This window comes from Orcinus orca, chromosome 9 (assembly GCF_937001465.1).
Source record: "Orcinus orca chromosome 9, mOrcOrc1.1, whole genome shotgun sequence".
NCBI classification, from domain to species: Eukaryota; Metazoa; Chordata; class Mammalia; order Artiodactyla; family Delphinidae; genus Orcinus; species Orcinus orca.
In genome coordinates, this window is record NC_064567.1 from 28,328,242 (window position 1) to 28,355,372 (window position 27,131).

General features: G+C 36.4%; 1 protein-coding gene across 4 annotated transcripts in view; it reads right to left on the bottom strand.

The window, feature by feature from the left end:
• PTPRZ1 (protein tyrosine phosphatase receptor type Z1) overlaps positions 1 to 27,131 on the bottom strand; it is a 161,003-nt gene that overhangs the window by 17,662 nt on the left and 116,210 nt on the right. Inside the window, exons 12-17 of one of the 4 annotated variants that reach the window (XM_004265510.3) lie at positions 20,057 to 23,630; positions 14,936 to 15,080; positions 8,276 to 8,367; positions 5,225 to 5,310; positions 2,306 to 2,326; positions 2,043 to 2,139 (exon numbers count right to left, since the gene is read on the bottom strand). In XM_004265510.3, coding sequence (XP_004265558.2) covers positions 2,043 to 2,139; positions 2,306 to 2,326; positions 5,225 to 5,310; positions 8,276 to 8,367; positions 14,936 to 15,080; positions 20,057 to 23,630 — 4,015 coding nt within the window. The remainder of the gene's footprint in view (positions 1 to 2,042; positions 2,140 to 2,305; positions 2,327 to 5,224; positions 5,311 to 8,275; positions 8,368 to 14,935; positions 15,081 to 20,056; positions 23,631 to 27,131) is intronic. The other 3 variants (XM_004265511.3, XM_033420395.2, XM_004265512.3) reach the window with 3 other exon arrangements.

The window sequence follows — 27,131 nt, forward strand, 5'->3', positions numbered from 1 at the left end:
AAAGATAAATACAACAAAATCCTCTTTCAAGGTTTCCAGTGTGGAAGGTGAGAATTGACATATACACAGAGAGGAATGTTCCGGTGTCAAGAGAGAGGTGCAGAATCCTAGAGGGACACGAAGACAGAAACTGTATTGGTTTGGGATGAAAATAAACCTTTTCATAGAGGTTGAATCCTGAAGTTGGCATCTTAGATGGGTTTCTAAAGGTGAATACTGGGGCTGTGAACACTGCAGAGCCAGTGAAGGGGAGAGAAGAGTGACGGGGGTGTCAGAAAGCTCAGGAAGGATGGCAGCAGGCATGCTCTGAACAGGAGGCTGATGGTGGAAGAAGAAGTAGAGAAGGAAGCAGAAGGGGTCTAGAAAGTTTCCGTGAATGGTTACAGCAAACAGCTCTTTCAATGGAAGATCTCAAAGAGGAGCTATTGCAAAGGGAGGCAGGGCAATGACTGCCCAAGAACGGAGGACACGGATCCTGTACTGTCAGTGAAGAGGGGATGAAAACCGTGGTAACTTATACATGGTGCACGGTCATAATTAAATGTGTTGAAATGAGGCATTTGGGATTAAATTCAGTTCTACAGAGAAACTATATTTGGAGGAATTGCATAGTAAGAAAGGAAAGTGTCACTAGAAGGACACTTGGGGATTTCACTGGGCAGACTATTTTTTTTTTTCAAGGATGAAGAAATGAATACAGACCAAACTATGACAAGTTAAAGAGACGTTCTGGGATAATAATACTTTGGTGACATTAGCAGTTCACAAAGATGCAGGAAAGGTAGGCAGAAATAGATGTGTGGCCATGGAAAGAAGGGTTTGGATGGCAGGCTACTTTTGCATTTTGGTTTTCAGATTTTCAGAAGGGTATTACTGGGTAAGTTTTCCAGGTTGCTTTTCTTCATCTCAGAGTAGGACTGTTATTACCTCTATCTTGCCAGGTTATTTCAGGGATGGAATGAAATGACGAATTCACAGTGCCAGGCACATAGTAGGTGTTCAACAAATGTTAATCTCTATCTGCTTCTTAATTAGCCGGTGGGTATTTTCTATTTAGCTTGTGGAGAGAATGGTCTAACAACGACTTCACCCTGTCCAAGAAGCAACTGAGTTTTTATGTGCAGCAGGATAGCTGCTTCTGTTGAGAAAGACAAACATGAAGCAGAACGTTCTATCAAAATGCAAAGACTGGTGTAAACCTTGTGGGGAAAAAAGACAGCATCCATGCAAACTACCTAGAACTGTGATCATAAAAATTCCCATTCCAGAAACTAGAATGGAACCAGAATTTAAATAACCGAGCTGGTAATACCATGTTCACATGAATCTAGGAAGGCCCACTGAATACATAAGAAAGGATATAAGTTGAAGTTTTGGGGAAGAATGAATTTCAAGAAATGGAGGGGGCTATAAAGGAAAATAAAAGCGAACAGATGTAAATAAGAGGTGCTGCAAGAAGATGGAAGAAACATGCTAATTTCATACAAAAAAATAGGTAAACTTGTCCTAAAGAAAAAAGCCAGAAAGCTGCTCATGGAGGAGAAAAAGAGAGGTCAGCTAAGGCAGTAAAGGGAGAGAAGAAATAAAAAGAATGAATCCAATTAACCCTTTATCAGACCCCAGGGGAGAATGGCAAGAGAGGAGGGAAAACGGTAGAAGGAAAAAATAGAGTCTAAAGAAAATCCCATTTTAGAAGTAAATTCACATCAAGTAGGGGGATCTCCAGTGAAAATAGGACTATGGAGTATAAATAATGACAGAAAACCATAAGAACAGATTTACAGGCCGTGGGGTCTGAAGAAAGGACTGGATTAAAATACGAGTTTATTTTGTTGAAAAGAAACAGATGTCATTCATTGCAGAATGTATTTAAACTGGAGTGGTAAAACACTCTGTATTATCTAACGCAAGTCTCATCCCCTGATACAAAGGTCCTGAAACAGCTACACCGAGGTCTGCTGTCAGAGGACTTCAGGACAGTGAACTAAAAGCAGCACAACGACAATGATAACAAGTCAGAGTTGAGTGAAGGGTATACTTACAGGCAACAATATTTATGTATCGGTTCTTGTGCTTATTGTCAGGGTGATTGGAGCTGTCTGCTGTGATACCTAAATCAACAGTACAGCTCTGCACCTCCTGTAAAGAAATTGTACGCATAACGTTTTAACACACATCCTTTCAAACAAAGTGCCTTAAAATATGCTACAGAAGACAAAAACAAAACAATCTATCCAAAAATTTTTTTTTTATATGTTACAACTATTTCTTGGCTAAAAGAAAATGCAGTGAAATAATGCCTTACCTGGTAAAACTCTTTCAGTGTCTAATGAGGGAATGAATGCCAAAAAAGTAAAGAAATCAAATTCCACAGCACACGACAAATGAGAAAAGAAAGTGTTCATATTAGGTTTACAATGGAAAACCATGATCATGCAATAAATACATCTGTCAAATACTAACAAAACAGAATGTTTCAAACAGTTGCATGCAAATCAAAACTTCTAACAGCTGGGAACCTTAACATTATGTAAAAGGAAAAAAATAACACTTTTAAAAGGGGACAGTGGGATAATAATATGATGAATTTTTAAAATGCTGATGAGAAAAACCACATACTTGATGACACATTTTAACATTCTAGGCAGATTTACTAGTATTCAAATATAATTGTATTTGATCATGATAGAACTATTTAACACTGAATTAGTAGTACATTTTTTTTTGTTTGTTTATTTTGAGTAATTTTAAAGAGTAAACAGTTTCCTATTAGGTGGTCTGTAGAGCTGTCAAAACATTAGAAATCTCCTGAAATTTTTTTTTATCATATATACTATGTCTTTTGAAACAAAATTTAGATAGTACTACTTTCTACCTATTTAACTAGTAGACCTCTTTTTAATTAAAATAAAACTTCAATGGGTAGAGAAAAATTATTTCTGCCATTTCTCTTTTAAAATGAATTAAAATCCTTCCCAGGGATGTCTTCTATCTAAATATATTAGTTCGGAATTTACAATTATTTAGTACATATTAAGGTAATAACATGAAAGCTTTATAATTTTTGAGAAAGTATGTAACTTAAATATAAATCTGATTCGTCAGCAAAATGGCTCAGCCTTTCACTAAACAAGCTTTTAAGGCCTCTTCTGGAGCAAGTCATTCTGACTCTAGATTTAAAAACAATTTAATATATGAACCACTGAAAAGGTGTAGCATTATTAGTTATTAAGCTAATTACTAAGTTAATGAAAAGTTTTCTTTAATCAGACTATGAGTTAAACCAATGGAATTAAGAAAATACTTTTTGAGTAAAAATGTGAAGTTATTTTATTAATTTAATCATTATGAACTGCTTAATAATATTCAAAATGATTTTATAGTGAAAACTGTGAATCTGCCTTTGTATATATGCTTATCAGCAACTTTTACAATAAACTGTCTATTTTTCCTTATGGCTTTTTTTTTTTTCTTTTTAAAATTTATTTATTTTTGGCTGCATTGGGTCTTTGTTGCTGCACATGGGCTTTCTCTAGTTGCCGCGAGTGGGGGCTACTCTTCGTCGCGGTGTGTGGGCTTCTCATTGCAGTGGCTTCTCTTGTTGCAGAGCACGGTCTCTAGGCATGCAGACTTCAGTAGTTGTGGCTCGCGGGCTCTAGAGCGCAGGCTCAGGAGCTGTGGCGCACGGGCTTAGTTGCTCCACAGCATGTGGGATCTTCCTGGACCAGGGCTCGAACCCGTGTCTCCTGCGTTGGCAGGCGGATTCTTAACCACTGCACCACCAGGGAAGCCCCTCCTTATGGCTTTTAACATCTGGAAGATTAGACACATCCTTAGCATATTCTCCCTTTTGCAGCTATGATTTTGTTTGATGGATGCCTGATAGTTTCTACAAGTTAATACCGCACCACCCAGTACCCTCTATTATGGTAGGAAAAAATAATTTGATGTTTTAAAAATATAATTCTTCATATTGTTCCACTTTACTTAGTAGTCACTTCACACTGCTTTCTTATTCAATGTAGCTATGACTTAGACTTCTTTTAAGATTAAATTAGCTGATTTCTACTGTTTTTAATTTAGTGAAAACATATATTTCATTTCTCTTTCCTTTGGTTTCTTAAAGCTTTCTAATCTCTGGCATTTTCCTTCCATAAACATGTTCTTGTTGATCTGATTCATGGGGAGCAGTTTCTGCGTATATTAGGGATGGTGGTGTATCCTCTGATCAGGATCAGACCTCAAAGGGCTCCAAAGAGGGAGGTCAATTGAGCACTTGGGTCTGAGGTAAGGCGGCAAAAAAGCAATGTGATGCTTCCTAAAGGGGAGAGGCTGGGGAGGGGGTGGGGATCCCTCAATTCCTAGAATGGAAAGGACATGAGTGTTAAGTTTGAATCCCAACCCTGCTATTTATTAGTTGTTAATTAACTTCTGTGGAAGTTGATTTCATCAGCAATATGAATAGAAATAAAAACAAATAACTTCCAGAGTTGGGTGACGGTTGAATGTAGAAGCATCTAGTACAATGATCGGCATATTAGGGAGCGCTCAGCAAGAGTAACTTTATGTTTCGTGGTTTTTATTGCTAACGGTTGGTTTATGGCGCCCTATTTTGGAAAAGCTCTTTAACTGACAGCTCAGTGGGCCATGATAAATTTGCAGTAAATTTCTCTGCCCCTACCATCTAAGAGTGTTTTACAGAATAATACTAGAAAAATTTTCACTGATTGTGAAGTTCAAATGTTTTTTAGAAATGCATATTTTCTTGAGAAGATGGGGTTTTACCTTGTATATTTATTATGCCTTGTATAATAAATGCTTCTGCATTTACACTGTTGTAGTCCTTACAATTAAGAACTTGTATGTACTTTGGCTGAAAATTATGAAATTTACTAGTTTACTATAATTTATATAATTTAGGAAATTAAAAGGAATCAGTGTTACTAGTTCAGATTTAAAAAAGAATACTAGAACTCTGAGTTTATGGGAGAGAATTAACAATGTTTTTGTTTTTTCCACTTTTACAACTTGAATTTTAAAATGGAAAACCAATTTTCTAAATTGTATGATAAACATAACACATATCTTAAACACATAATTGATTACGGAACTAATAATCTTGCTAGAAGTGAAAATGGTTTCAATGTCAAGAAATAGCCTATTGCTGAATTTTAAAAATTTACTATTTTCCATATTATTTAAAATAGACATATTAAAATCATACCTCAAATTCTTCAGTAAACCCACTACTTGCATGTAAGTCTGCAACATGCTTTGGAAAGTGCTTTACTGGAATTGCTCCAACATCATCTAAGTGAATAAAAAAATCATGTTGGAAAGGATAATTCAACAGAAATAAATGTGCCTCTCATTTATAGAGATTTATAAAGAGGCTTCTTCTAAAACAACTTCAAAGTTCACTTATTCCTATAATCCCGACTGAATTTATGTTCCAAGAAACATTCAGCAACAATTATCAATTTTCTCTATATTTACTTTCAATCATAACCTGCATTTTAGAATTCTGATTTGATCAGGAATCTCTTTTCCTTTCATACTCTAAAGAGAAACTTAATTTTCAATGTTAAGTTATAAATAATATCACAGCCTCACTTCTTATCAATGGACTGCATCTCTTTATGGATAACTTTCTTTAACATGAGTGGGAGTTGCCTGCAAATTCTGGGGAAAAAATGCAGAAATAATATATTTTCAATTTTACCCTGGACTAAACATAATATATTGTGCAATTTCAGTTTTATAAAATTGTACAGTTTAATGCCTCTCCGTTAAATAGTCAGATGTTTACATTTGAAAACATTTTTTCCTTCTTTCTATAAATAATAGAAAACATTTATATGCAGACTATTCATTAAGGATAATGTCAAAAACCTTTGGGACTTTTAATCTGTAAAATTTCAAGAATTCTAACTTGAAAATATGCTATGTAAATAAAGTCATTGGATCTGTTAATTAATTGTGAAGGGGCCAAATTATTTTACCTCGTTCTGTTTTTTTCTTTTTTTTTCCTGGAAAGACTTTCTTAGATTAAACATATTACTAGTTCACAGTGTGCAATTTCACAATTTCCTTCCTCTGACAAGGAAACATCAAACACATTTCACTAGAACCAGTTATCTACATCAACAGATGTTCAGCATCTAGGCCATTTAATATTTTTAAGCTTCAGTTGCCAAGAATTTGTTGATTTAAAAAAAATTAGAATCCATCTGTTCTCTTTTAGATGAGTATACCTGAATACTAAAATTGCATTAGCGAGTTAACCTTAAGAAACACTAGACAAAGGTGTAATTTCACCTTCACACCTACAGAAGGATCTTGCCTAGAAGTAGCTTTTATAATTAGACAAGAAAACAGAAATAACTTGTCACATCTAAATCGTTAGTTCTCCTAGTAAAGCTTCGTCAAAACCACGGATATTATCCTGCACAGCTAACCTCTTTCCACAAGCAAACTGACTACTTCTCATTTGCCATCATGTCTTTTGGTAATTCTTTTACGAATTGGTCTGCAAGTAAAAGGAGGAGATGCCCTTGAGCACCTTTCTTCTAAGAAGTAGAACAGGGGATTCTGGATTTCCTGGACAACCTGATTTTGGATTATTTTATTTACTGTTAATAATAAACTGTGTTGGACTTTGGATAATGGTATACTTAATTTGCATACCCATGCTGACAGGATATGTAGAAGAGGTATGTTTGAAAGTGAAGGGAACTAAACACAACAGATCACCAAGAGCAACTGGTCTCAAAATTCTAAATATGTTAATGAGAAATTGTGCTGTACTAAAAGAAAGAATTTTAATATAAACTAGAAAAACAAAACAGTGGTGGTTAAAGACACAGAGTTTATAGAGTTGATAAAAGAGGTAAAGGAGCAAAACACTTCTTATTCCTATGCCTGCTGCAAATTACAAGAAAAATGCTTCTCTTCTTTATTTTTGTTTTTGAAATCATGAGACTTCAGGAGATAACTTCATGTAGAATTTGAGCCTCAAGCAATAACATCTGGCATCTCAGACAATTTAAAAAGAGGCTTCTGTACAAAGATGTAGAGTGGAATGTTTCCATTTGCTTTCCCTGGTTTGGTGACTCTCCGTGTCCTCGTCTTGTCCTCTGTCCTCCAGTTCTGCTTCCTTAATTCGCACATTTCTAGTAAACTTTTTTTATTATTATTATTGTTAGCACTTTTCATTCTGAAATGTTATAAAATGTTAATTCATAAGTGTCTGTGACCTTAGTTACAGTGTGAACTCTAGGGTCAGTAAGGGTCTTAAAATGACCCTGGTTAATTCTTGAATATTGTTAACTAGGTAAGTTCTGATAAAACAGTTGATGTTTTCCCAGGGACACAACTGACATTTTCACTTAAAGTATTTCCGGCAACCATGCATTCTTTGTGCTCAAGTTTTTCTTGTACCCTCACCATTTTAAAATTTCTTTTTTTCCCCGTAATGTAGTTAAGAAACCTTTTCTCACATACACTCAGATAATCAGAAGGGAACTAAACGTTATCCTTACTTTTGTGGGTTTTGTCCTGTCCATCCTTACTGCAATGATTTAGTCTGACTTTTGTTGTTTAGGTTTCCATTAAAGGAATGCAAATGACTGAAAGTCGGCATTATTCCTTACTGATATCTTATCGCTATAAATATTTATGTTCTTTAACATATAACATCTGAACAGCTATAAATTATTTTGCCACATTACCTGTATGGTTAACACTGTTCAAAACATTTTTTTTATTAATTACTTTAAAAATTAATTAATTTATTTATTGACTGTGTTGGGTCTTCATTTCTCTAGTTGTGGTGAGCGGGAGCTACTCTTCATTGCGGTGCGTGGGTTTCTCATTGCGGTGGCCAATCTTGTTGTGGAGCACGGGCTCTAGGCGCGTGGGCTCAGTAGTTGCGGCTCACGGGCTCTAGAGCGCAGGCTCAGCAGTTGTGGCGCACGGGCTTAGTTGCTCTGCGGCATGTGGGATCTTCCTGGACCAGGGCTCGAACCCGTGTCCCCTGCATTGGCAGGCAGATTCTTAACCATTGTGCCACCAGGGAAGTCCCAAGAATGTTCAAAATTAACAAGAACGAGTTATAAACCTGAATGCCTGATACATAATATTTTGGGCAACACAAACATTTAACTAATCTACATTATAGCCATTTGCAAAGTACTCCAATAAGGAAAAACCTTCCAACATCACGCTTTTCATTTAACATCTACCAGCTACTCAGGGTCACACTTTAAGCTATTACCTGAAATTGGAAAGATAGGTGTTGGAGGTGTGGATATTACTCGAGGGGATGTACTGTCCTCTAAGTAAAAGTGTGCAGTCTGGAAACATTTCCTGGAAAGAAAAGAAAGCAATTTATACTACTAGCTGGCATGGTCAGCAAGACAACTTCCAAGATGCTTAAAGATTATGACAGAAATCTCCAGAATTAAAACATAAGTGGAAATCATCTACTTATCACCTACTTTTACAAAACACCGTTATTAGAGAATTTTATAGCCTCCAAATTTATCTCAGCTTTACCTGTACCAGATGAAGAAGACTGAGCAGATATCAGACATGGTAGAAGCAGAGATGACACTTGAACTTGGCAGTTGGTGCCAAGGAGTCGGACACCTCCATGCCCTAGTTACTCTTCCACTGTTGCCGTATACCAGGATGTCTTGCCATCTTGGACAGGACCAGAGTGGAAAAGAAAGCCTGTCCAAAGCTATTTTCACTCAATATTTAAGGGACCATGCCGTTCTGAGGATATTCAGCTGCTAGCAAAAGGCAGCAAGCTATGACCACGTAGAAATGAAATTCTAGTGTGGTAACATTTTGATGAAAAAAGAAGGCAGCTTTATATTATAAGTATGATAATGCAGTAATAACAAAACGAGGTGAGGAAATAGTGAGCATATAACCAAAAACAGGGGTGATTTTCTCTCCAACAGAGCTAGCCTTGATGAGAGTTTTGAGAATGAATATATTTGGAATCAACGACAACCGTGACCTAAAATGTCACCTGAATCTATTTTCATTCAGGTAATAAGAGTAACATCTCTCACTACGAACAATTGAGAAGAGCAAAGAACCAACTGCTACTGTAAACTAATGCAAATGATCCTTAATTTAAAAAATTTTTAAATTAATACTGCTAATGACACTCTTTGATGTGGGTCATTTAATTTATTTGAAGCATTACTCATGAGTGGTTAAGTTTAAATGGAAAGATCTGTTTAGGGGAAAATGCCAATCTCATTTTCCATTTAAAAGATCCAAGCGACAGGATATTTATCCTAATGAGCTTTAACGTAACATTTGTTCTTACATGACACACTTCAATTTGTGATATTTTTTTCAATAATCATTTTCCTGCACATAATTCTTCAGTGGCTTCCCACTGGAATTACAATGATATTCCATTATTTCAGCAAGGGCTATAAGACCCTCTGCCACCTGGTCCCCTCGAACCCCAGCGGTTTCACCTCCTACAACTCCTACCTGCACCCACTAGGCTCTAGCCCACTGGTTCTTTCTTTCTCCCTCTAAGAAACCCGCCAGGATCATCTCAGGGCCCTGGTTCTTGATGTTCCCTCTGGCCACTTGCCTCTTTCCCATCATTTATGCATTGGCTAAAATGCCACATCCTCTGAGAGTCCTTCTCTGACCACCTGAGCTAAAAGTACCAGCCCTGCCAGCCAAGTCACTATTCTTCCCCCTTTTGTTTGCTTTGTGGCCCTTATCACTATCTGAAATACTTTATTTATATATTTGTTTATTCATGTTTCATAATTTTAGTTGGTCCTCCCTCACCAGAACGTAAGCCCCCAAAGGGCAAGGTACTTGTCTTAAGGCATTGTTAGTCCTCAGTGCTAAGAATAATGTCTGGCATGTTGTAGGTGCCCTGAAATATTTGCTTAATGAATTCACTGCTATAATTATGAATAGTACAAAATTATATAATGTCACAAGCCAAAAAAAAAAATTCAAAGGCGACGATATGCATAGCAAAAAACTAGCCCTCTGCTGTGATGTTATAACCTTTAATAATCAAGCCTGTGAGAGCATAGATAACTGACAGAACACAGGAATGTCTTCAACAGAGAAGAGGTGATGTAGGAGGAAGACGAGTGGATGTAGAATCAACTGCAATGTGGGGTCAAAGGGACCCTGAGCGAGGTTCATATCCTGGAAAGGTGAAAGAACATGGCAGACTAATGAGAAATGGGAAAGATGAGGGTCACAGGTCTCATGATAAAGAAACTATCCTACTGAAAGTCCACATTTGAGCAGAATTGACACCAGACTGGAGCAGGAACTACAGGGAAAGTGTGGCTTACCTGTGTAACCACAGATGTAGTATTTCCTGACACACTGATATGAAAACACTGGATTTGATACACCTGCTTTTAAGATCACTGAATTAAAACCTCCTTGATTCCTCTAAAATACGGTTACACAAGCCGGTTGAAAGGGTTTCTATTTATTTTTCAATGAATCTTAAAGTTGTAAAATACCTTAAGGGACCTAGTGCAATATCACAGCTGATACAAGAGTCCCTTCCCTAGCATCTCTGACATATTAAAAAGACCCAGTTTGAATACCTTCAGTGACAAGGAGCTTACTTCTTTATGAACCATCTTTAGTTACTAGACATTTCTTGTACTAACTCAAAACTCAATCTCTTGTAAGTATCTCCAAATGGTACCCAAAGAGGAGACTCTCCTTTTCCAATGTTATGCCTCCTACTGTTGATATTTTTTTTGTATCGAGCCCCAAATCTATCTCCCTGTTACTTTGACATATTGTCTCTAGTTCTGTGCTTTACAGATTTTTAGATTATAGTACCCCAAATCTTTTAATACCTAAACCCTACCTATCTGCGGTCCAAATCTTTTTTGACTTTTCTCCTTGAAGTTTATATCCAATAACACAAACATGTTGTAGATCATTGAACATGTCTTTTCCTGCTCTAACTCAGTATTTCTCCTCCCTGCTTTAAACATGGTTCTTCTGACCAAAATGCCTCAGTCACTTATGTGCCATGCAAACACTTCCTTTTTAGAGAAAACTCAGTGGTTTCCTCCCTGTGAAACAGCCTCTCATTTCCTAAGCAGACTCTTGCACTCCAGTTTCTGTTTCTACTATACCCAACGCAAATCTCCATTCACACTCACCTTAAGACTGCTTTGAAAAGTATGCTTAATTAATCCAAGGATGACCTTCACTTCCTGGACATTATTCTCCATTATTTTATTTTAAATATTTTAATTAATCGGTGGTTATAGTATTTTGCAGTATATTTGTTTTGTGCTTTTATGCTCATTATGTTTTTTTTTTAAAGATGGGGCCATGTCTTTTGATTTATGTAGACTCAAGTTTTAATGCAATGCCAGGAGTACAATAGGTATTAAGTGTTGAATGATTAGACAGATTTCCAGTAGTAAGTAAATTCCACCAACCACAAAGTATTCGGCTGCATCCTAGACTCTCTTGCCTACCTGAGCCTCAAATGAGATTAACCTAAAATTTCAAAACATTTGGGAGAGGTGGAATACATAGCTAGAGAAAAATGAATGGATAGACGGATGGATGGATGGATGGATAGAGGATGTGTCTGAGAGAATGGGAAGAAGGTAGCATCTCTTAGAAGAGGAAAAGGTAAATTAAAACATATAAGTATAGCGGTTTAACATGTTGCTAATATTCATCATAGTATCTGGGTATATACCAGCTCTATACTTTTCAGCTATGTAATCAAACATTCGTTGGTTTTAGAAAATAAGTGGTCTTGTAATGATACTTGCATTAATAAATAACAAAAGAATCTTATAAATCATACCAATAAGCTTAAAAGTGGGAAAAATTAAAATAGTACAGGATAAATTCTGGATGAAGATCATCTGTACATGGCCTAGGTACCCTTTATAGTACAGTCTTACCTAGGAAGTGACATTCTACTTAAAAGGCAGCATGGTACTGGGAGGCCTCCATTCTGGGTTGGTAGCTACTAGTGACCCACAAATTTAAATTTAAGATCAAGAGAGAATTCATATTGCTTCTCTTCCCACTCTCCCCAGCCAGAACAAGTGTGTCTACGGAAAGTTCTGTTCTATATAGCTTTTGATGGAGTGCTGTTTTGTTGAATATAGCCTTGGTATTTTTCAGATTCTAACTATTAAAAAAGCTCTCCAAAATGTACCCTTTGTTGTCTTTAAAAAGAACTTTCTGAAAATATTCCTTATGGAAGTAATTTTGCGTTTTAAAACTTATGATTTGGCTCACGTAAATTATACCTTAAAATATCTGGAAAATAATTTCAAGGCATATTATTTAATGTATGACAAGATTCAATATCTAATGGTCCATCTGTTCTGTATCAGCAGTGAATGTCTTCACGTCTATGTGCTAAGTGTTGATAACTATGTCTCCTGCTAATTTTCAGTCAGCCATGAGGAAAAAAGTGATGACTGTTTTAAACTTATAGACATAGGTCTTATCAATCAATGTTGATCTGATTATTTAATTTACACCTTTTCATCACAGTATTTAGAATTAAAAGCTAGAAATGTGTAATTATGATTCCATTTTTTTGGATCCTTATACAAAAATGAAATAACATTCATCATGCTGTATTCATCACAGAGACCCTAAAGAAAGTCTGACAGCAATCTTAAAGATGATCTTTCCCCGCAAATGGTAAAAAGAGGAAAGTTTCATTCCTAGATGGGTAAGTGACTTGTCCAAGGCCATATAACAAATGTCAGGAAGAACTGGGAAAGGGATCCAGATTTATCACCTCTGATTTGTTCTGTCTTCCTGCTACGACATGCTTCTTCTCAAGGTTTACACAAAACATGAGAGACCGAGTTAGATAAATTAGGCAAAAGAGAGGATTTATTATACCACTTTGCGATTATTTTTTCTCCTCAAGAATTAGGTCAGAAAAGTGTTTTAATATATAAACTGGAAAAACGTATAAGGACCATACACCTATTAGGACTCTTGTTGGTATGTCATTAGATTTTTAAGCCTTTCTACAGGCTGTAGTTTCCACAAAGGTCGAAAACGTTTCCATATTGGATAGTGAAATCATATTGCTCACAAATGCAGCTACACTGGAATTTGAATAATTCACACAAACCTTGAAGAATGCACTAACATTGTCATTAAGTCAGCAAATACTACCCCTCGTGTATTCGTGTTACTGATCTAAAAAGTTACATTTGGAAGTGAATCAACTTCAAGTGGTTGTCAGTTGGATAGATATGTGAAATTTGTAAATTGGTAAGTAAGAATAACAAATCTTATCAGGACATTTGATAGTTAGATATAAAATACATACATAAAACCCTAAGAGTGCTTATATTTTATTTAATTAATTAATTTATTTTTTTGCGGTACGCAGGCCTCTCACTGCCGTGGCCTCTCCCGTTGCGGAGCACGGGCTCCGGACGCGCAGGCTCAGTGGCCATGGCTCACAGGCCCAGCCGCTCCGCGGCATGTGGGATCTTCCCGGACCAGGGCACGAACCCGTATCCCCTACATCGGCAGGCGGACTCTCAACCACTGCGCCACCAGGGAAGCCCGAGTGCTCATATTTTAAACTAACACTCTGTACTCAAGTTACATAAGACCCTGACTGGAATGCCCTTCTCCTTTAGCTCCTGTTTCTGAATCCTATCCAGCTCAAGCCTGACATTTTACATTCACCCTGCCCATTCTGGCTTATCAAGATCCCTTCTTCTCTGACCTCTCTTAGCATTAGAGATTTCAGCTGCCATGCATACACTTTTGTGTAATTTTTTATAAATTTGCATGGAAAATTCTTTCCCCTCAATAAGCATAAATTTCTTGACAGTGGTGATTCTCATTCATTCATTCCTTCTTTTATACTTTCCCATAGTAGTTCACAGAGTACTAGGCACATGGGAAACAGTCAATAAACATACTAAATATTTTTGAATAAACTGAGATAATATATTTTGGAATAACACAAAGAGTGGTGATATGAACTTACAGACAGAGGTTGCTAAAAAAAAGAAACTGATTATAAATCTTCTGAACAAAATTCTCTTTTAAAACAAAAGTATAGAGTTCTAAGCTATATCCTTTCTTAGTTTACAGATATGATTCCTTATATCATCATAAAGTTCTTGTTTTCCAACAGACACAGTTATAACAGTTATACTGATTTACATGTGTCCCTAGTAATCTTATCACTTTGCAGTGTGTTCTGCTTGCTGTAGGATGGGAAGCTTACAGTGGGTACAATTTTCCTTGTCCTTTAAAGGTTTCAAGAGATTATTGATAAGAATGAAGCTATATCTCATCTTCAAGGCAAATTACAATGAATTTAAAAATCCCATCCATCTTAATATAGTCATTTATTTTCAAATTATATTTTAATGCTTAATTTTTACTTTTGTGCATGGGTTATCATTTTTTGTATTCGTATGCAATTGATATGTATCTTGTACAAAATCCGCTGCTATATATAAAAGTATATTTCACTATATCAAAAACTATGTTTTCTAAAATAATAACTTTTAAAGTTATAACAGCTGGAGCATTTAACTGAGAAGCTTAGATTTATATTAAATGCTATGATAATGTTTGAATGCTAATTAGATGAATATGAAAGTGCAACTGTCAAAATGCTGTATTAAATATTAACTGAAACCAAAGTTCCTCCATTTCGCCTTTAATTGTTTGACAGAAGTATGAAGAACAGTCAAATCTTTTAATATTATGTCTTTGGATTCACAAATTCACCTTACTCATAGTTACCTGGATAAATTAATGGTAGCTCTCAAGTAAAGGGAATTTTGAATATGCTTTGAAAAGCATTCAGGTAAAACAAAGGCAAAACTCTGAGCTTTATGAAATGCATATCCAAAACAAACACTCAACTTACCTCCAGTAGATGAGAATACCCACAAGAACCACTAGACAGATAAAAGTCAGGGCTGACACGATCACAAGGGGTATAACTGCCTTCTTCTCGGATTCCAACCCCTCAGCTAGACCAATACGAGACTCATGGCTACTATTACTGGCCTCTGTAGTCGGAGAAAATTGAGAAAGTTGATATTTAAGCTTAAGGAAAAGCACATTTTTCAACCGAATAACTGCAATCTTCACTGCTGTTGCTTACCTTTAAAATTTCGACTCTATGAGACAAGCAAGGTCTATGATCACAAGCTAATTTAAGTAACACAAAGCTTAAAAAGTAAGGCAGGCTATCCAGTTGCAAAATAAGTGAGTCATGGGAATGAAATATACAGTGTGGGGAATTCAGTCAATAACTATGTAATATCTTTGTATGGTGACAGATCGTAACTAGACTTATTGTGGTGATCAGTTTGAAATGTACAGAAATATCAAATCACTATGTTGTGTAACAGGGACTAACATAGTGTTATAGATCAATTATACTTCAAAAACAAACGAATAAACTCACAAAAAAAGAGAAAAATAAAGTAAGGCAGCCGATCAGAGCTGAAGAACTATAATATCCCAACAAAGACTGGCAACCTAGAGGTGCCATGGCAAGAAGGATAATCTTGCCTTGAAAAGCTTAGTAAAAGGGACATGAAAATATTAAAATAAGAAAACTATTCAGCTTCTAAATAAAATGATCAGGGAAAACAGTGCTACTTACTGAATCACCACATATAATCTTGATTTCCCAAAATTAATTGTAATGGAAATACTTTTAATCCCACAGTTAGGTAAATAATTAGGAGCAGTTAATAATTTCATGAAGAGAGGATCTTAGGATAACCCTCCTTACATTAGCATAACCCTTCAATCCAGCAAACTGTTTAACATTTAAATGTAGGTTGCTTTTAAGATGTTATTTTGAATGCCCTTCTTACCAACTGTTTTTCTTTATCAACAATAAAAATACTATTGCATGTAAATTGAAGGAATGCACAGATCTAAGAAATTCTTTTTAAATACTCAAGTGTAAATTATGAAAATGTCTAAATTCTGTCCTTTGGTTAATTTTAAAAGATGGCAAATAACTATCTTTGTGACCAATCAGGTACATTATTATTCTAGCATTTTCAAAATCACTGCAACTGAAGCTATCATTCTGAGTTGTTAAAAAAAAGTTTCAGAACTGCAGGGTGTCAGTGGCCAGTCACAATTCTTCCCTTTTACTCTGAGGTGTGTGCAGTGTGAAACCAAGATGATTGAACATTAGAACCATTCTACCAGGATGATACGCTGACACTGCTACAAAGTAACAGCCCTTATCCTGTCTACCTGTAGAACTTCTGGAATAACGAAGTTTAAGGCCCTCATCAGAGTCTACATTGCCTCCTACACATTTGGTACGTTTGGTGCTTTTATACCAAGTATCTTATTCTTAGTGATATGAGACAACAGCAATCTATTTAATTGAAAATATTATCAATTTAGTTGAAAATATTTGAGAATAAATTTGATAGTCACAAATTCATAAATATAGCATTGAAATATATCTAACTGGAGAGAACTTAAGAGTTAAAATGATAGCTTCCTTCTGTAAGAAAAGATGATGCAGAAAGGGTCAAGAATTTAATCCACTCATATAGGAAATGCATCTATAAGTGACAACCAAATGTCCCAAGATGTTTGTTTTTATAACTATGGAAGGATTTGCTAGAAAAAAGCAGAATTCAAAGTTGTGCCTAGAAATAATAAAGCTGTATAAAAAGTGGGAATATTGTAAGTCAATATTGTAACCCACCCCCTTAGCCATATATATATATATATATATATATATGTAAGTCAGTAATCAGTAAGTCAACTGATCCCTGAGCTGTAGTTAATATTCTAGTGAGAGAAGGCTGAACTTTACCTTTTATTATGTTAATCATATGCTCTGGTCATTACATATTGTAGGGAGACTCATCTAGAAGCCTAAATAATCTGACGCTGAATGTACCGGTATTTTTAAAAGAAATTTAGGGAAGCATCTTGCTTTATACACAATTGTCTTTACATTGTTTCCTATTGTAATTATTGTTACCTAAGTAGAAAGTTTGTGGTTAACAAAGGAAATAAGCCACTTAGCAAAGTCCCTGGTACCTAGAAATTACAAATGCAGGTTAGTATTATTGTCTATTTCAGTCATACTTGAAGTGTGTCCCCCAGAATAGCGGCATCGACATCACCTGGAACTTGTTAGAAATGCACATTTTCAGCCCCTCTCCAACCATCCCAAATCTACTGAATCAGAAACTCTGTGGCTAAGACCCAGCAATCTGTGTTTTAACAAGTCCTCTGGGTGATTCTGATCCACATTAAAGTTTGAGAACCAATGATGTACATTAACTTACATGCAGAGTGAGGTTATATAATTATACTGGTCTTCAATGACCACAAATATTCACTGCAGTGTGTATATAGGTGTATGTGTATATATATATGTATCTAGATACATACATATCTCATTTATATAGATGTATGTGCATACATATATATGAGATATGTCTGATCAAATATGTGATACATATGTAAGATATATAACACATAAAACATATAACAAATTACCACATATATATCATACACTCTATATACATGCACTATACACACACATGCACACACACAGAGTCCTGTATATAGACTTTTCTCATAAGTTCTCTGGGATGTCTGATTTTAAAACAAACCTTTTAATTAGGGAGTTAGAATGATAAATCCATGGTAATTACATATAATGAAACTTAGATATTTTATATAAGATGAGATACCACATGAAAGTAGACAATCCCCTGGCTGCTTTGTATATACTATAATGAGGAACAACTAGTTATACTGATTTTTATATTCATTAGTTGACACTAAATATCTTTTTGGATATGGCTCCGTAGTGTATATGAGTTACCTAAATGATAAGACAAAAATGTGCTAACAGACAATTAGAAAACAAGAACTAAGATTAATATTTTAAAATTCACTTTGAGAATAAAACACTAGAATTTTGGTATTACAAATTAAGCATTATACATATTTTATTGTTCTCAATCATGAAAACGTAGTCCCTAAGAGACAGACACCAATGACACATGTTTCCAGTCTCAGTTTTTTATTAACTCCCTATGTGACCTAGATCAAGCAATCTAGTATCTTTGGGACTCAGTTTATGCATTCATAAATTGCAGATACTAATATCTGCCTTATCTATATTATTTTGACGAGCATGTCTTGTAAATTATTCTACATTCTAGAAGTAGGTAATAAAATGATAAGCTTCAGAATTAGTCTATATGCATTTGATAAAGAGGCATATTCAATTATTGGATAAGACAGACTACATATTTTTTTTACAGATATGTTTTAAAAATAGGCAAGAATTTTCCCCTAATCCTGTATGATCTTATTTACTTCATTAATTATGTTACTTGCTGCTGTCAGATGTTATATTTGTATTGTTTTCCTCATCAGTGGCAGAACACACTCAAATTAAATAAATCTAATTAGTGTATTGAAGAGAAATTGCTAAGTTTTAGTCAATAATTTAAGGTTTGGCATTTTACAGTATATATAGTCTTTCCATAACAGCATAATCTAGCAAGAACATACAGATGATGTCACTACCTAAAAAGACAGAAAAATGGATGGGTTCCTGATGTTTTATTTCTAAATAAATCTAATAAAAATTAAAAAACACACAAGGACTATATTTGAAGCCAGATAACAATTCATATACATGGCAACACTAATGAAATATGGTGATTCATGAATTCCTTACTCATTTTCACATAACAGAATGTAAATGTTTAAACTGGAACGAAATGTTAAACAGGTATTAAGTCAGAATGTAGAAAAACTTCTCTATCAAAATGTACAAACTTTTAATTGCTGCTGCACTGAAGGAAAAGTAGATAACTAATTCAAGGGATGGAAATAACAAAGAGGAAAACTATACTAATGAGATTGTTGTCTATGTTTTGGATTTTACATACCTACTTTTATGCAACAAGAGTGCAAGATTTACTTTAGCCTATCTTTTGACTTACTGTTGAGATTTAAATATTTTCATTGTTGATTTAAAAAATGCCTTAAAATGTAACAAAAGCAAATTATAAAACTCTTATGATCAATGCAATGAAATTATCCAGTATTTCATATTCTTAATGGTTTTGAATTTCCCCTTTTCTCCCCCACTGGCATCTAAAGCAAACATCTGTATTTTATATGCTGCAAGTAATCTGCTCGAAGAAACATCTGGCTGATAAATTAATTTGCATAAAATACATTAACAAATGAAATGCATTTCTACAGAAAATGTTCTAGTGTTGTACATCTTGTCATACAATACCTATACACACTATGCATATTAATGGCCGTTATTTAACTTCTTAGAAAGGTGTATAACAGCAAGTATAAAGTAGAATGTATTTTGTTAGTTCACACTGCCCTCTTTAGGCAACATTAAGGTAATCAAACAAAGACAATTTTTAAAAATTAAAATCTTAAAAAAAATCTTACCATTAACTCTCAAAACTTAGCAATAGGACTTTTTTTTAAAGCCCCCAAGCTGATGTGGATGTGCAATTATCTAACTCCTTTCCATTGGGTGGGTCAGAGAGAGGTGATACATATATCGTATTATTATCAGTTTATAATTCGTTTTATAATTCAATAGAATTAGTTGACAACTTATTTTAGAATATGAGTAAACCTTAAAATTAAAATCATCTAAACACACTCCAATCTATCATTTAAAAAGCCGTGAACTGAAAATGTATTATGCACACAATAATTGCTCTCACATGTAATAGGTATCTTGCAGAATACGAAAAAATTGACAATAAATAAAATCACCTTATTTTGGAGAGTGTTAACTTAAGGATCGAAACACATTGAGTATGCATTTGAAATAATGAGTAAAATCATATTTTAAAAACTGTAAATTGATTTGTGAATATCTTGATTTTAAAAAATGATGGCCATTTTACCAAACTTCTCTTCCCATGATTTTTCTATTTTTTGAGGTAAAAGGCCACCACACCTCAATCTATCCCTTGGATCCATAACTAACCTGCCTCTGAAATGTTGAATACTTCTGAGTGCCTGCTAGTAACAGTCGGTGTTGAGGGCTGTGGGGATCCAGGAGTTATTTCTGAGTCACCTGCTTCCAGGACCCCATCACCATCTTTTTCATTAATATCTGGAAAACTGAAATCTGTGGAAGTCTCGTTATCATTAAGGCTATCTGAGGTGGCTTGCCCTGATCCACTCTCTTCATCACTTGTAGGAACTGCCCAAGCTTTCGATTCTGGGCTGAAAGGAAGCAGGGCACTACCAGTCTGAATGTCATTTTCCTGTTTTCCATCACTGCGCTTCTGGGGTGGCACATTTGTTGGTGGTGATCTATCAGGACTTCCGTCCACATCAGTCTGACTGTCTGATATTACACCTGTGACTTTATTTCCTTCTTCAGAATTCTCAGATAGTGAGTATGAGACTGGGTTATTCAGATCCACAAGACTGTTTTCCTGGGTGTCTGAATCATTCATTACCTTTTCCTGTGATTCTCTATAGGAGGAGCACGACATACACTTATTTAGGGATAAGCCATCTCTATCTCTGCCATCATAACCATCATCATCGTAATCATCAGTATCACCATCGTCACCACCACCCACTAAATCAGCATCAGATCTGGCACTTTGAGTCAGCTCGGAAGTTGTTCTAGAAGGAAACAGCAACTTGGTTGTGGTTACAGAACCATCTTTGTTGGGAGAAATAACTGAAATGGAAACATACACGTTTCCTAAAGGGACAGAATGATCAGCAGTTACAACTGTATCAGAAACAACTGTTGGAATACCAGCCAATACCTCATCAGACATAGAACCCTTGGCAGAGGTGAAGACTTCATCAGAGTAAACAAGCTTATTTATAAGCGTATCTGGTGGTGCATCAACTGATAAAACAGGAGTAGCAAATGCATGCCTTCCTTCCCGGGGGGTGGCCTGGTTAAGCTCCAAATTGGCAGTTTGGAACGACTCATCATTACTGTACAATGAAGGTACCGCTTGCTGGGAACTTTCGCTTTTAAGCAAAACTGGTTCAAAATATTTCTCACTTGCGTAAGAAATGGTTAAACCTTGAAGTGAAGCAGCGTGCATATTAGAAGTAGGCGATACATCAGAGACTGGTACAGATGTAGCGTGCAGCGTGTTTTCCCTTGAAGCGGAATTTGATGCCATGAGATGCAATATTGTAGAACTAATGTGATCAACCTTGGGGGTTTCAACCAATATTGGATCACTAGGCACAGCTGGAAGAGCAGTTTTAAGCAACGTGTCAACATCAGAAGCCTGAAAGGAAGGTTGCAGCAATACTTCAGTATTAAAAGAAGCTGAGGGCTCATGAAATAAGAGCTGAGTTGAAGGAGATAACATTTCACTAGAAGCAGGGTCAGAGGATGCTGGCTCTGAGCTTGCGCTAAGCACAGGTTTAAGCGAAGTATCACCAAATGCTTGAGATACAGCGTGTGAAGACTGAACTGGAAAGTTATTTTCTGGAACTTGACTAATCTCATGATCAAAAACCTTAGTAGCAGTAAAAGCAAGAAGCCCTGGGAGGATGCCCTTTGCGCTAGAAGTGCAAACAGGGGATTCTTGTAAAGACGCATTCAATTTATTTACATTATCATACAGGTCGGGCATGACTGTGCTTTCAGAAGGGTAAATCAGCTCACTGAAAGAAGAAATGTGTGGTTCCGTCTCACTTCCATTTATTATGTCACTTTTAGAAAGCAGCTTGTTATCATCCCCAAACATAGACGCTGGATATGTAAATTCAGCTACAGAAACAGGTGAAGACACGTTAAGGGCTGTCAGACCATCTGTGTCAGATAAAAGAAATTCACTATCAGAGGAGGCTCCAGACCACTCCCCATCACCAGAGAGGCCATGAGTAGGCTGCGGCAACGGTGCGCTTGGGGTTACTAAGGGAGACTCAGGCATCGGTACGTGGTTAGGGCTGCTAAGGAAGGAACCCTGGATAGACTCATGCACAGGTACTGCAGAACTGTAAGGAACACTGAAGAGGTATTGGGAGCCCTCATCATTAGTTAAGGCATAAGAAGGTTCAGGCCCTGAAGAACGTGCATGCATCATAACGTCACTGCTGGACGGTTCAGCTTGAGAAAACATAAGCGTTTTATAAAGCACACCAGGTTCACTACCACCGAATTCCAAGGTCTCTGAGGCAGCACGAGTAGTGGTCTGATGTGACACCACATCAGAGTATGGAGCAAGGCTGGGCTCTAATAGCAAATCACCCCCAGCCACTGGCAGAGAAGCATGCAGGGACACCTTATCACTCTCAAGAGCTGAAGTAACTTGTGGAAGGATTTGAGAAACATGGTGAAACAATTCACTACTGAAGGAAGCAGAGGAAAATGGAAGCAAAGGCGCATCATCATAGGAAGACAGGATGGACTCAAATGACACACCGACACTGGGAAATACAGGCGTAGCATGCAAGGCCGAATCACTACTTGAAGCAGCAGGGGTAGTGTTGAGGATCTGATTGTCAAGCAACAAAGGGGTGACTAGAGGAAAGACTTCACTACTGTAGGAAGGTTGGAGAGGTGTCTCACCATTGTATACTGGTTGAGTTGTCTGCGGGTGTGCCAGGTTGATGGTGGGGACCGAATCGGGTTGTCCAGAGGATGGAGTAAAAGCATGAGGTGTTACCTCAGTTGGGAAGTACGCAAAGGTAGAATAATGTGGCATTTCCATATCTGTGACCAAGGGACCCTGTGACACCAGTGGGCCTGGAGGAGAGGACTCAGCTGTCTTCTCAGATTCATCAATATCCATCTCGGTGTAATTAGTCTGGAGAAAGCTCTCTCTACCTGATCCAACGTCGGGCAGTGTTGTCACATCTGTAGTACTAGGAAACCACACATTTCCACCAACGGAAGGATCCTTTAGAGATTCTTCCGAACCCGAGGAGGCTGAATCTTCTGAAGCATTTCTCGTAGATTCTGGTACAAGGACATCGTATGTGACTGCCTCTGGGATTTCTGAAGAAAACACAGAGCCATGGGATATGCTCTCAGAAACGAACGGCACAGCGGAAGTTGCGGGACTGGAGCCTGAAGAATCATCGGCTTCCGTACTGAGCTTGAAATTGGTCAATAAACTCTCTTCCCCACTGATATCAGTAGATACCTCTGGAGATTCCATTACAGAAACTGTATTTGAATATTCCACAGTCCCAGACAAGTTCATCTGTGGAAATCTGAGAACAGTTTTAGAGCCATCACTTAAAGAGACTGAAGTGTCTGCCAGAGTGAGAGATGGTAGCTGGGTCGCAGTCTGTGAAGTCAAAGGAACATCTTTTTCTGGGTCTAATTCAGTGACTGGTTGGGAAGTGGAATCTAAGGATGTGTTGGGAATATCCCCCTTTCCAGAGAATTCGCTTCCTCCTGCTGGGGACCGGTTAGTCTTGGCCTCATTGTATTTCGTTCCTACTTGGTTGTAGTTTGTTGTGGTAGGAATCTGGGGTTCCTTTCTCCTGATCTGGTTTGTGGTACCGTCTCTACCAGGATTCACAACAGTGTCTTCTTCAGTGTCCTTTCCCTCTTCTTCCTCCTTTGAAAAACAAATAAGATTTAATGGGACATAAGGAAATAAGAGAAAAATGGAATCTTAATAATATCTTATACTGCATTATGCTGTGAAACTTCACTTGTGGGATTTTGGGAACGTCACATAAAGCACCACCCCGTAGAAGCCATGACTATCCTATAACCGTTATTATCCACCCTTGAGGGAGAGTAACTAAACTTAATGAAAACATCTTATTTATGGCTACTTTATTTTATTTTATTTGATGAAAGGAAGTAAATCAATAAATACCACAACTTTGAAGACACACTGTAGTGGTATTTACTTACTGAGAGTGTTATGTAACACAGTATTTATTTTCTTGTGTTTATATTTCTCTGTTCAGTTCATCTGGCAACAAGCTAAATAGCAATGAGCTTCTTGTGCTGTGAAATGGCAATGAAACAACTTACTTCAAAGACAAAAGCAGCTGTATATTCAGAATATTTCATTGTATATATTAAGGATAAATCACAATTTTTAAGCCATCATAAGAGGAAGGTTTAGGACTGGAAGAGGTTTTTGGTTTTGTTTATTATTTTGTTTTAAATACTTTTCCCTGAGAATTTCATCTTAGACGGAGGCAGACATTTTAAAGACAACTTGTCAAAATATGGTTCTAGTACTGGTCATTAAATTTCGTGTCTCCTTTAGAAACACTATTCAGGTGACCCAGTCTTTCATGGACACTTAATCACTATAATGGCCCAGGAGTTATCTGGCTAGAGGTCAACCAAAACCCATGCTTTCTTTTTTTCTTTAAACTGTGCATTTTATAAAACATCTAATCATATGTTTAGAAAACTAAATTGCCAAACGTATCAAGATATGATATTTTTTGTCTACGTGGGACATGATTCTGTAAGTTTGTTAGCACTGCCATCTATTAGACCTCTTAAGGCCATGTGCCTTAAAAAGAGAAAAAAGCTACCGAGTACAAATTAGTCAGTGAGAACGTGACCAATATCAGTAGAAAGAATCTGAATCTTTAACCACGTGTGCTCATGAGCTTTTGTCTCATACACATGGAAAGTGGCCCTGTATGAAACACAAGCTTTCGAGCTTAATGTCTGCATCATTATCCAGAGCTTAATTATTCAGTTGGTTTTAAGTATTTTTTTATTTTAAGGCACATGTGATAACCCTGAGAAGTGAGTCGTTAAAAATGGATATTCTCTTAGATTCCCCAGATACATTTCCTCACCAGTGGTATTTCTTGATAAAATTTTGCATTGTGTTTGATGCCTTGTTCGCAAGGACAACCAGGAGATTTTATCAAATAATTTCCTGAATAAATATTCCCCTAATCTTCAAGCCCAGAAACTTCATGTAAAAGGAAATAAGAATAGTTTGTCTTGACTCACTCTTGGTGAAAGATACTCTTCTTTCCTTAGAAGTTCTCACAAACACTTGTTTCATAATCTGATCCAGAGTTTCTCTGAGGATCAATGTTCAACTTAGCAATATGGAGTTTCTGAACTCTTCCTCATTTTTGCAAATCTGCATATTTGCCTAGTTTTCTGGTATCACTCCACACTCTTACCCTTTATCAAGACTTTCAAACTTTTTCTCTGCTCTATTCAAATCTCCATTTCCTTCTCTCCTCATTCTCAGCAGATGGCTTTCCTGGCTATAGAGAAAGTAGAAGCCACTAGACAAAAACACACCTCTTCCTAATGTTAAAACATCAAAAACCGGGACCAACAAAATCCACCCCTGCCCCTCTCATCCTGTTGTAACTGAAGAGATGTTCCCCTTCCTTTCTATTTCCTACATTTGCGCTCTAATCCATTCTCTATCATCTTCTCGGGAACTGAATACAACTATTTCCCTCTATTTTGTATTTTAATTTTTTTGCTTTCTTGAATAGATCATTCTCATCAGCTTAAACTCAGATCTCTCCTATTTAAAAGGAACATAAAGGAAAATCTCTAATTCAACGTCTAGTATTCATTTTACCTCTCCCCTTCTCTTCACAGTAAAGTTCCCCAAACACATGTCATCTATCTTCTCTATATGATCTGACAATTTCTATCAAATCCCACAGTAACACTGCTTCTCTTCCTCTTTTCTTAGATTCCCACACAAACCTCCTTTATCATCCTCCTATCACAAGCTACGTAGATGTCTATAAAATTGTTCTTAAAACATAATGCCACTCACCTTTTCTTCGATTCGATCTTTTGGAAAAAAAACTATACACACATTAAACACACATATCCCTTTCATTGCTTTCTTTTCTAGCAGATTTTAGACTGTGAGGTTCAGATACCTCTTAGAATCTGATGAAAGTGATGGACCTTTCATTAATCCCACCCAACTAAGTCTTGTACATCTCTATGAGGTCATATTATCTCATGTCAACATTTCAAGAAGAATATATGATTCATGTTCTAAGATTACTTTATACATATCTGAAACCACAAATATTTTAATGGACACTGTTTCCTATAACTTCTTATGGAGTTATTGTGAACCTCTCTTTCACTATGGTTTGGACTACTTATATTATAAAGGATCACACCTGTTATCCTTCACAACTTCTATTAAAATTTTTTTATTGTAAAGCCTTGATTGTGCTGGAGGTACTTTGTCTTTCAAAGTCATGCATTCCTATTGGAAGAGAATTTGAGGAACATCTCCCAAACTATTCATTTCCATATTCAAGCTTAGAACCATCACTGATACATTCCAGATGTTTGCCAACCTCTATCATTCATTCCTGCATGAATCGATGAAAGTGAATAGTGTTATGAACTGTGTTTGTGTCCCCCCTAAATTCACATGTTGAAACTCTACACCCCAAAAGTGATGGTCTTAGGAGGTGGGGCCTCTGGGAGGTCATTAGTATTAGATGAGGTCATAAGGTAGAACCATCATGAATGGGATTAGTGCCCTTATATTAAGAGTCATGAAAGATTGCTTCTTCTGTTCTGCTCTCCACCATGTGAAGACACAACAAGAAGTCTGTAGTCAACAATCCAGAAGGGGCTCTCATCAGAACCCGGCAGTGCTGGTGCCCTGATCTCAGGCTCCCAGGTTCCAGAACTGTGAGAAATACATGTTTGCTGTTTATAAGCCACTTAGTTCATGGTGTTTTGTTATAGCAGCCCAAACTGGCTAAGACAAAAACCAATGATTTGTAAAGATAATTTCTTTTTCTTGCCTTTGACTTGATTCTGGTAATCATTTCTAGGTATATTCATATCCACATGCATGTGCACACATGCGTGCATGCAAACACACACAGACACACAGAGATATCTTTAGCTGAGTTCTGTGAACTCTTGATGAAATGCGGACTGGTCATTTTGGTAAAATAGTCCTTTGTAAGAGAGAATTGCCATAAGATAAATAAATTATTGAGGTAATTATATCTGTGAAAACACAACCTAATTGCTATTTATTACTAGATAGTGGAATTAGTTTTCACAAGTTACCAGCTCATACACACATATGTACTTATGGACAAATTCATACTATCAT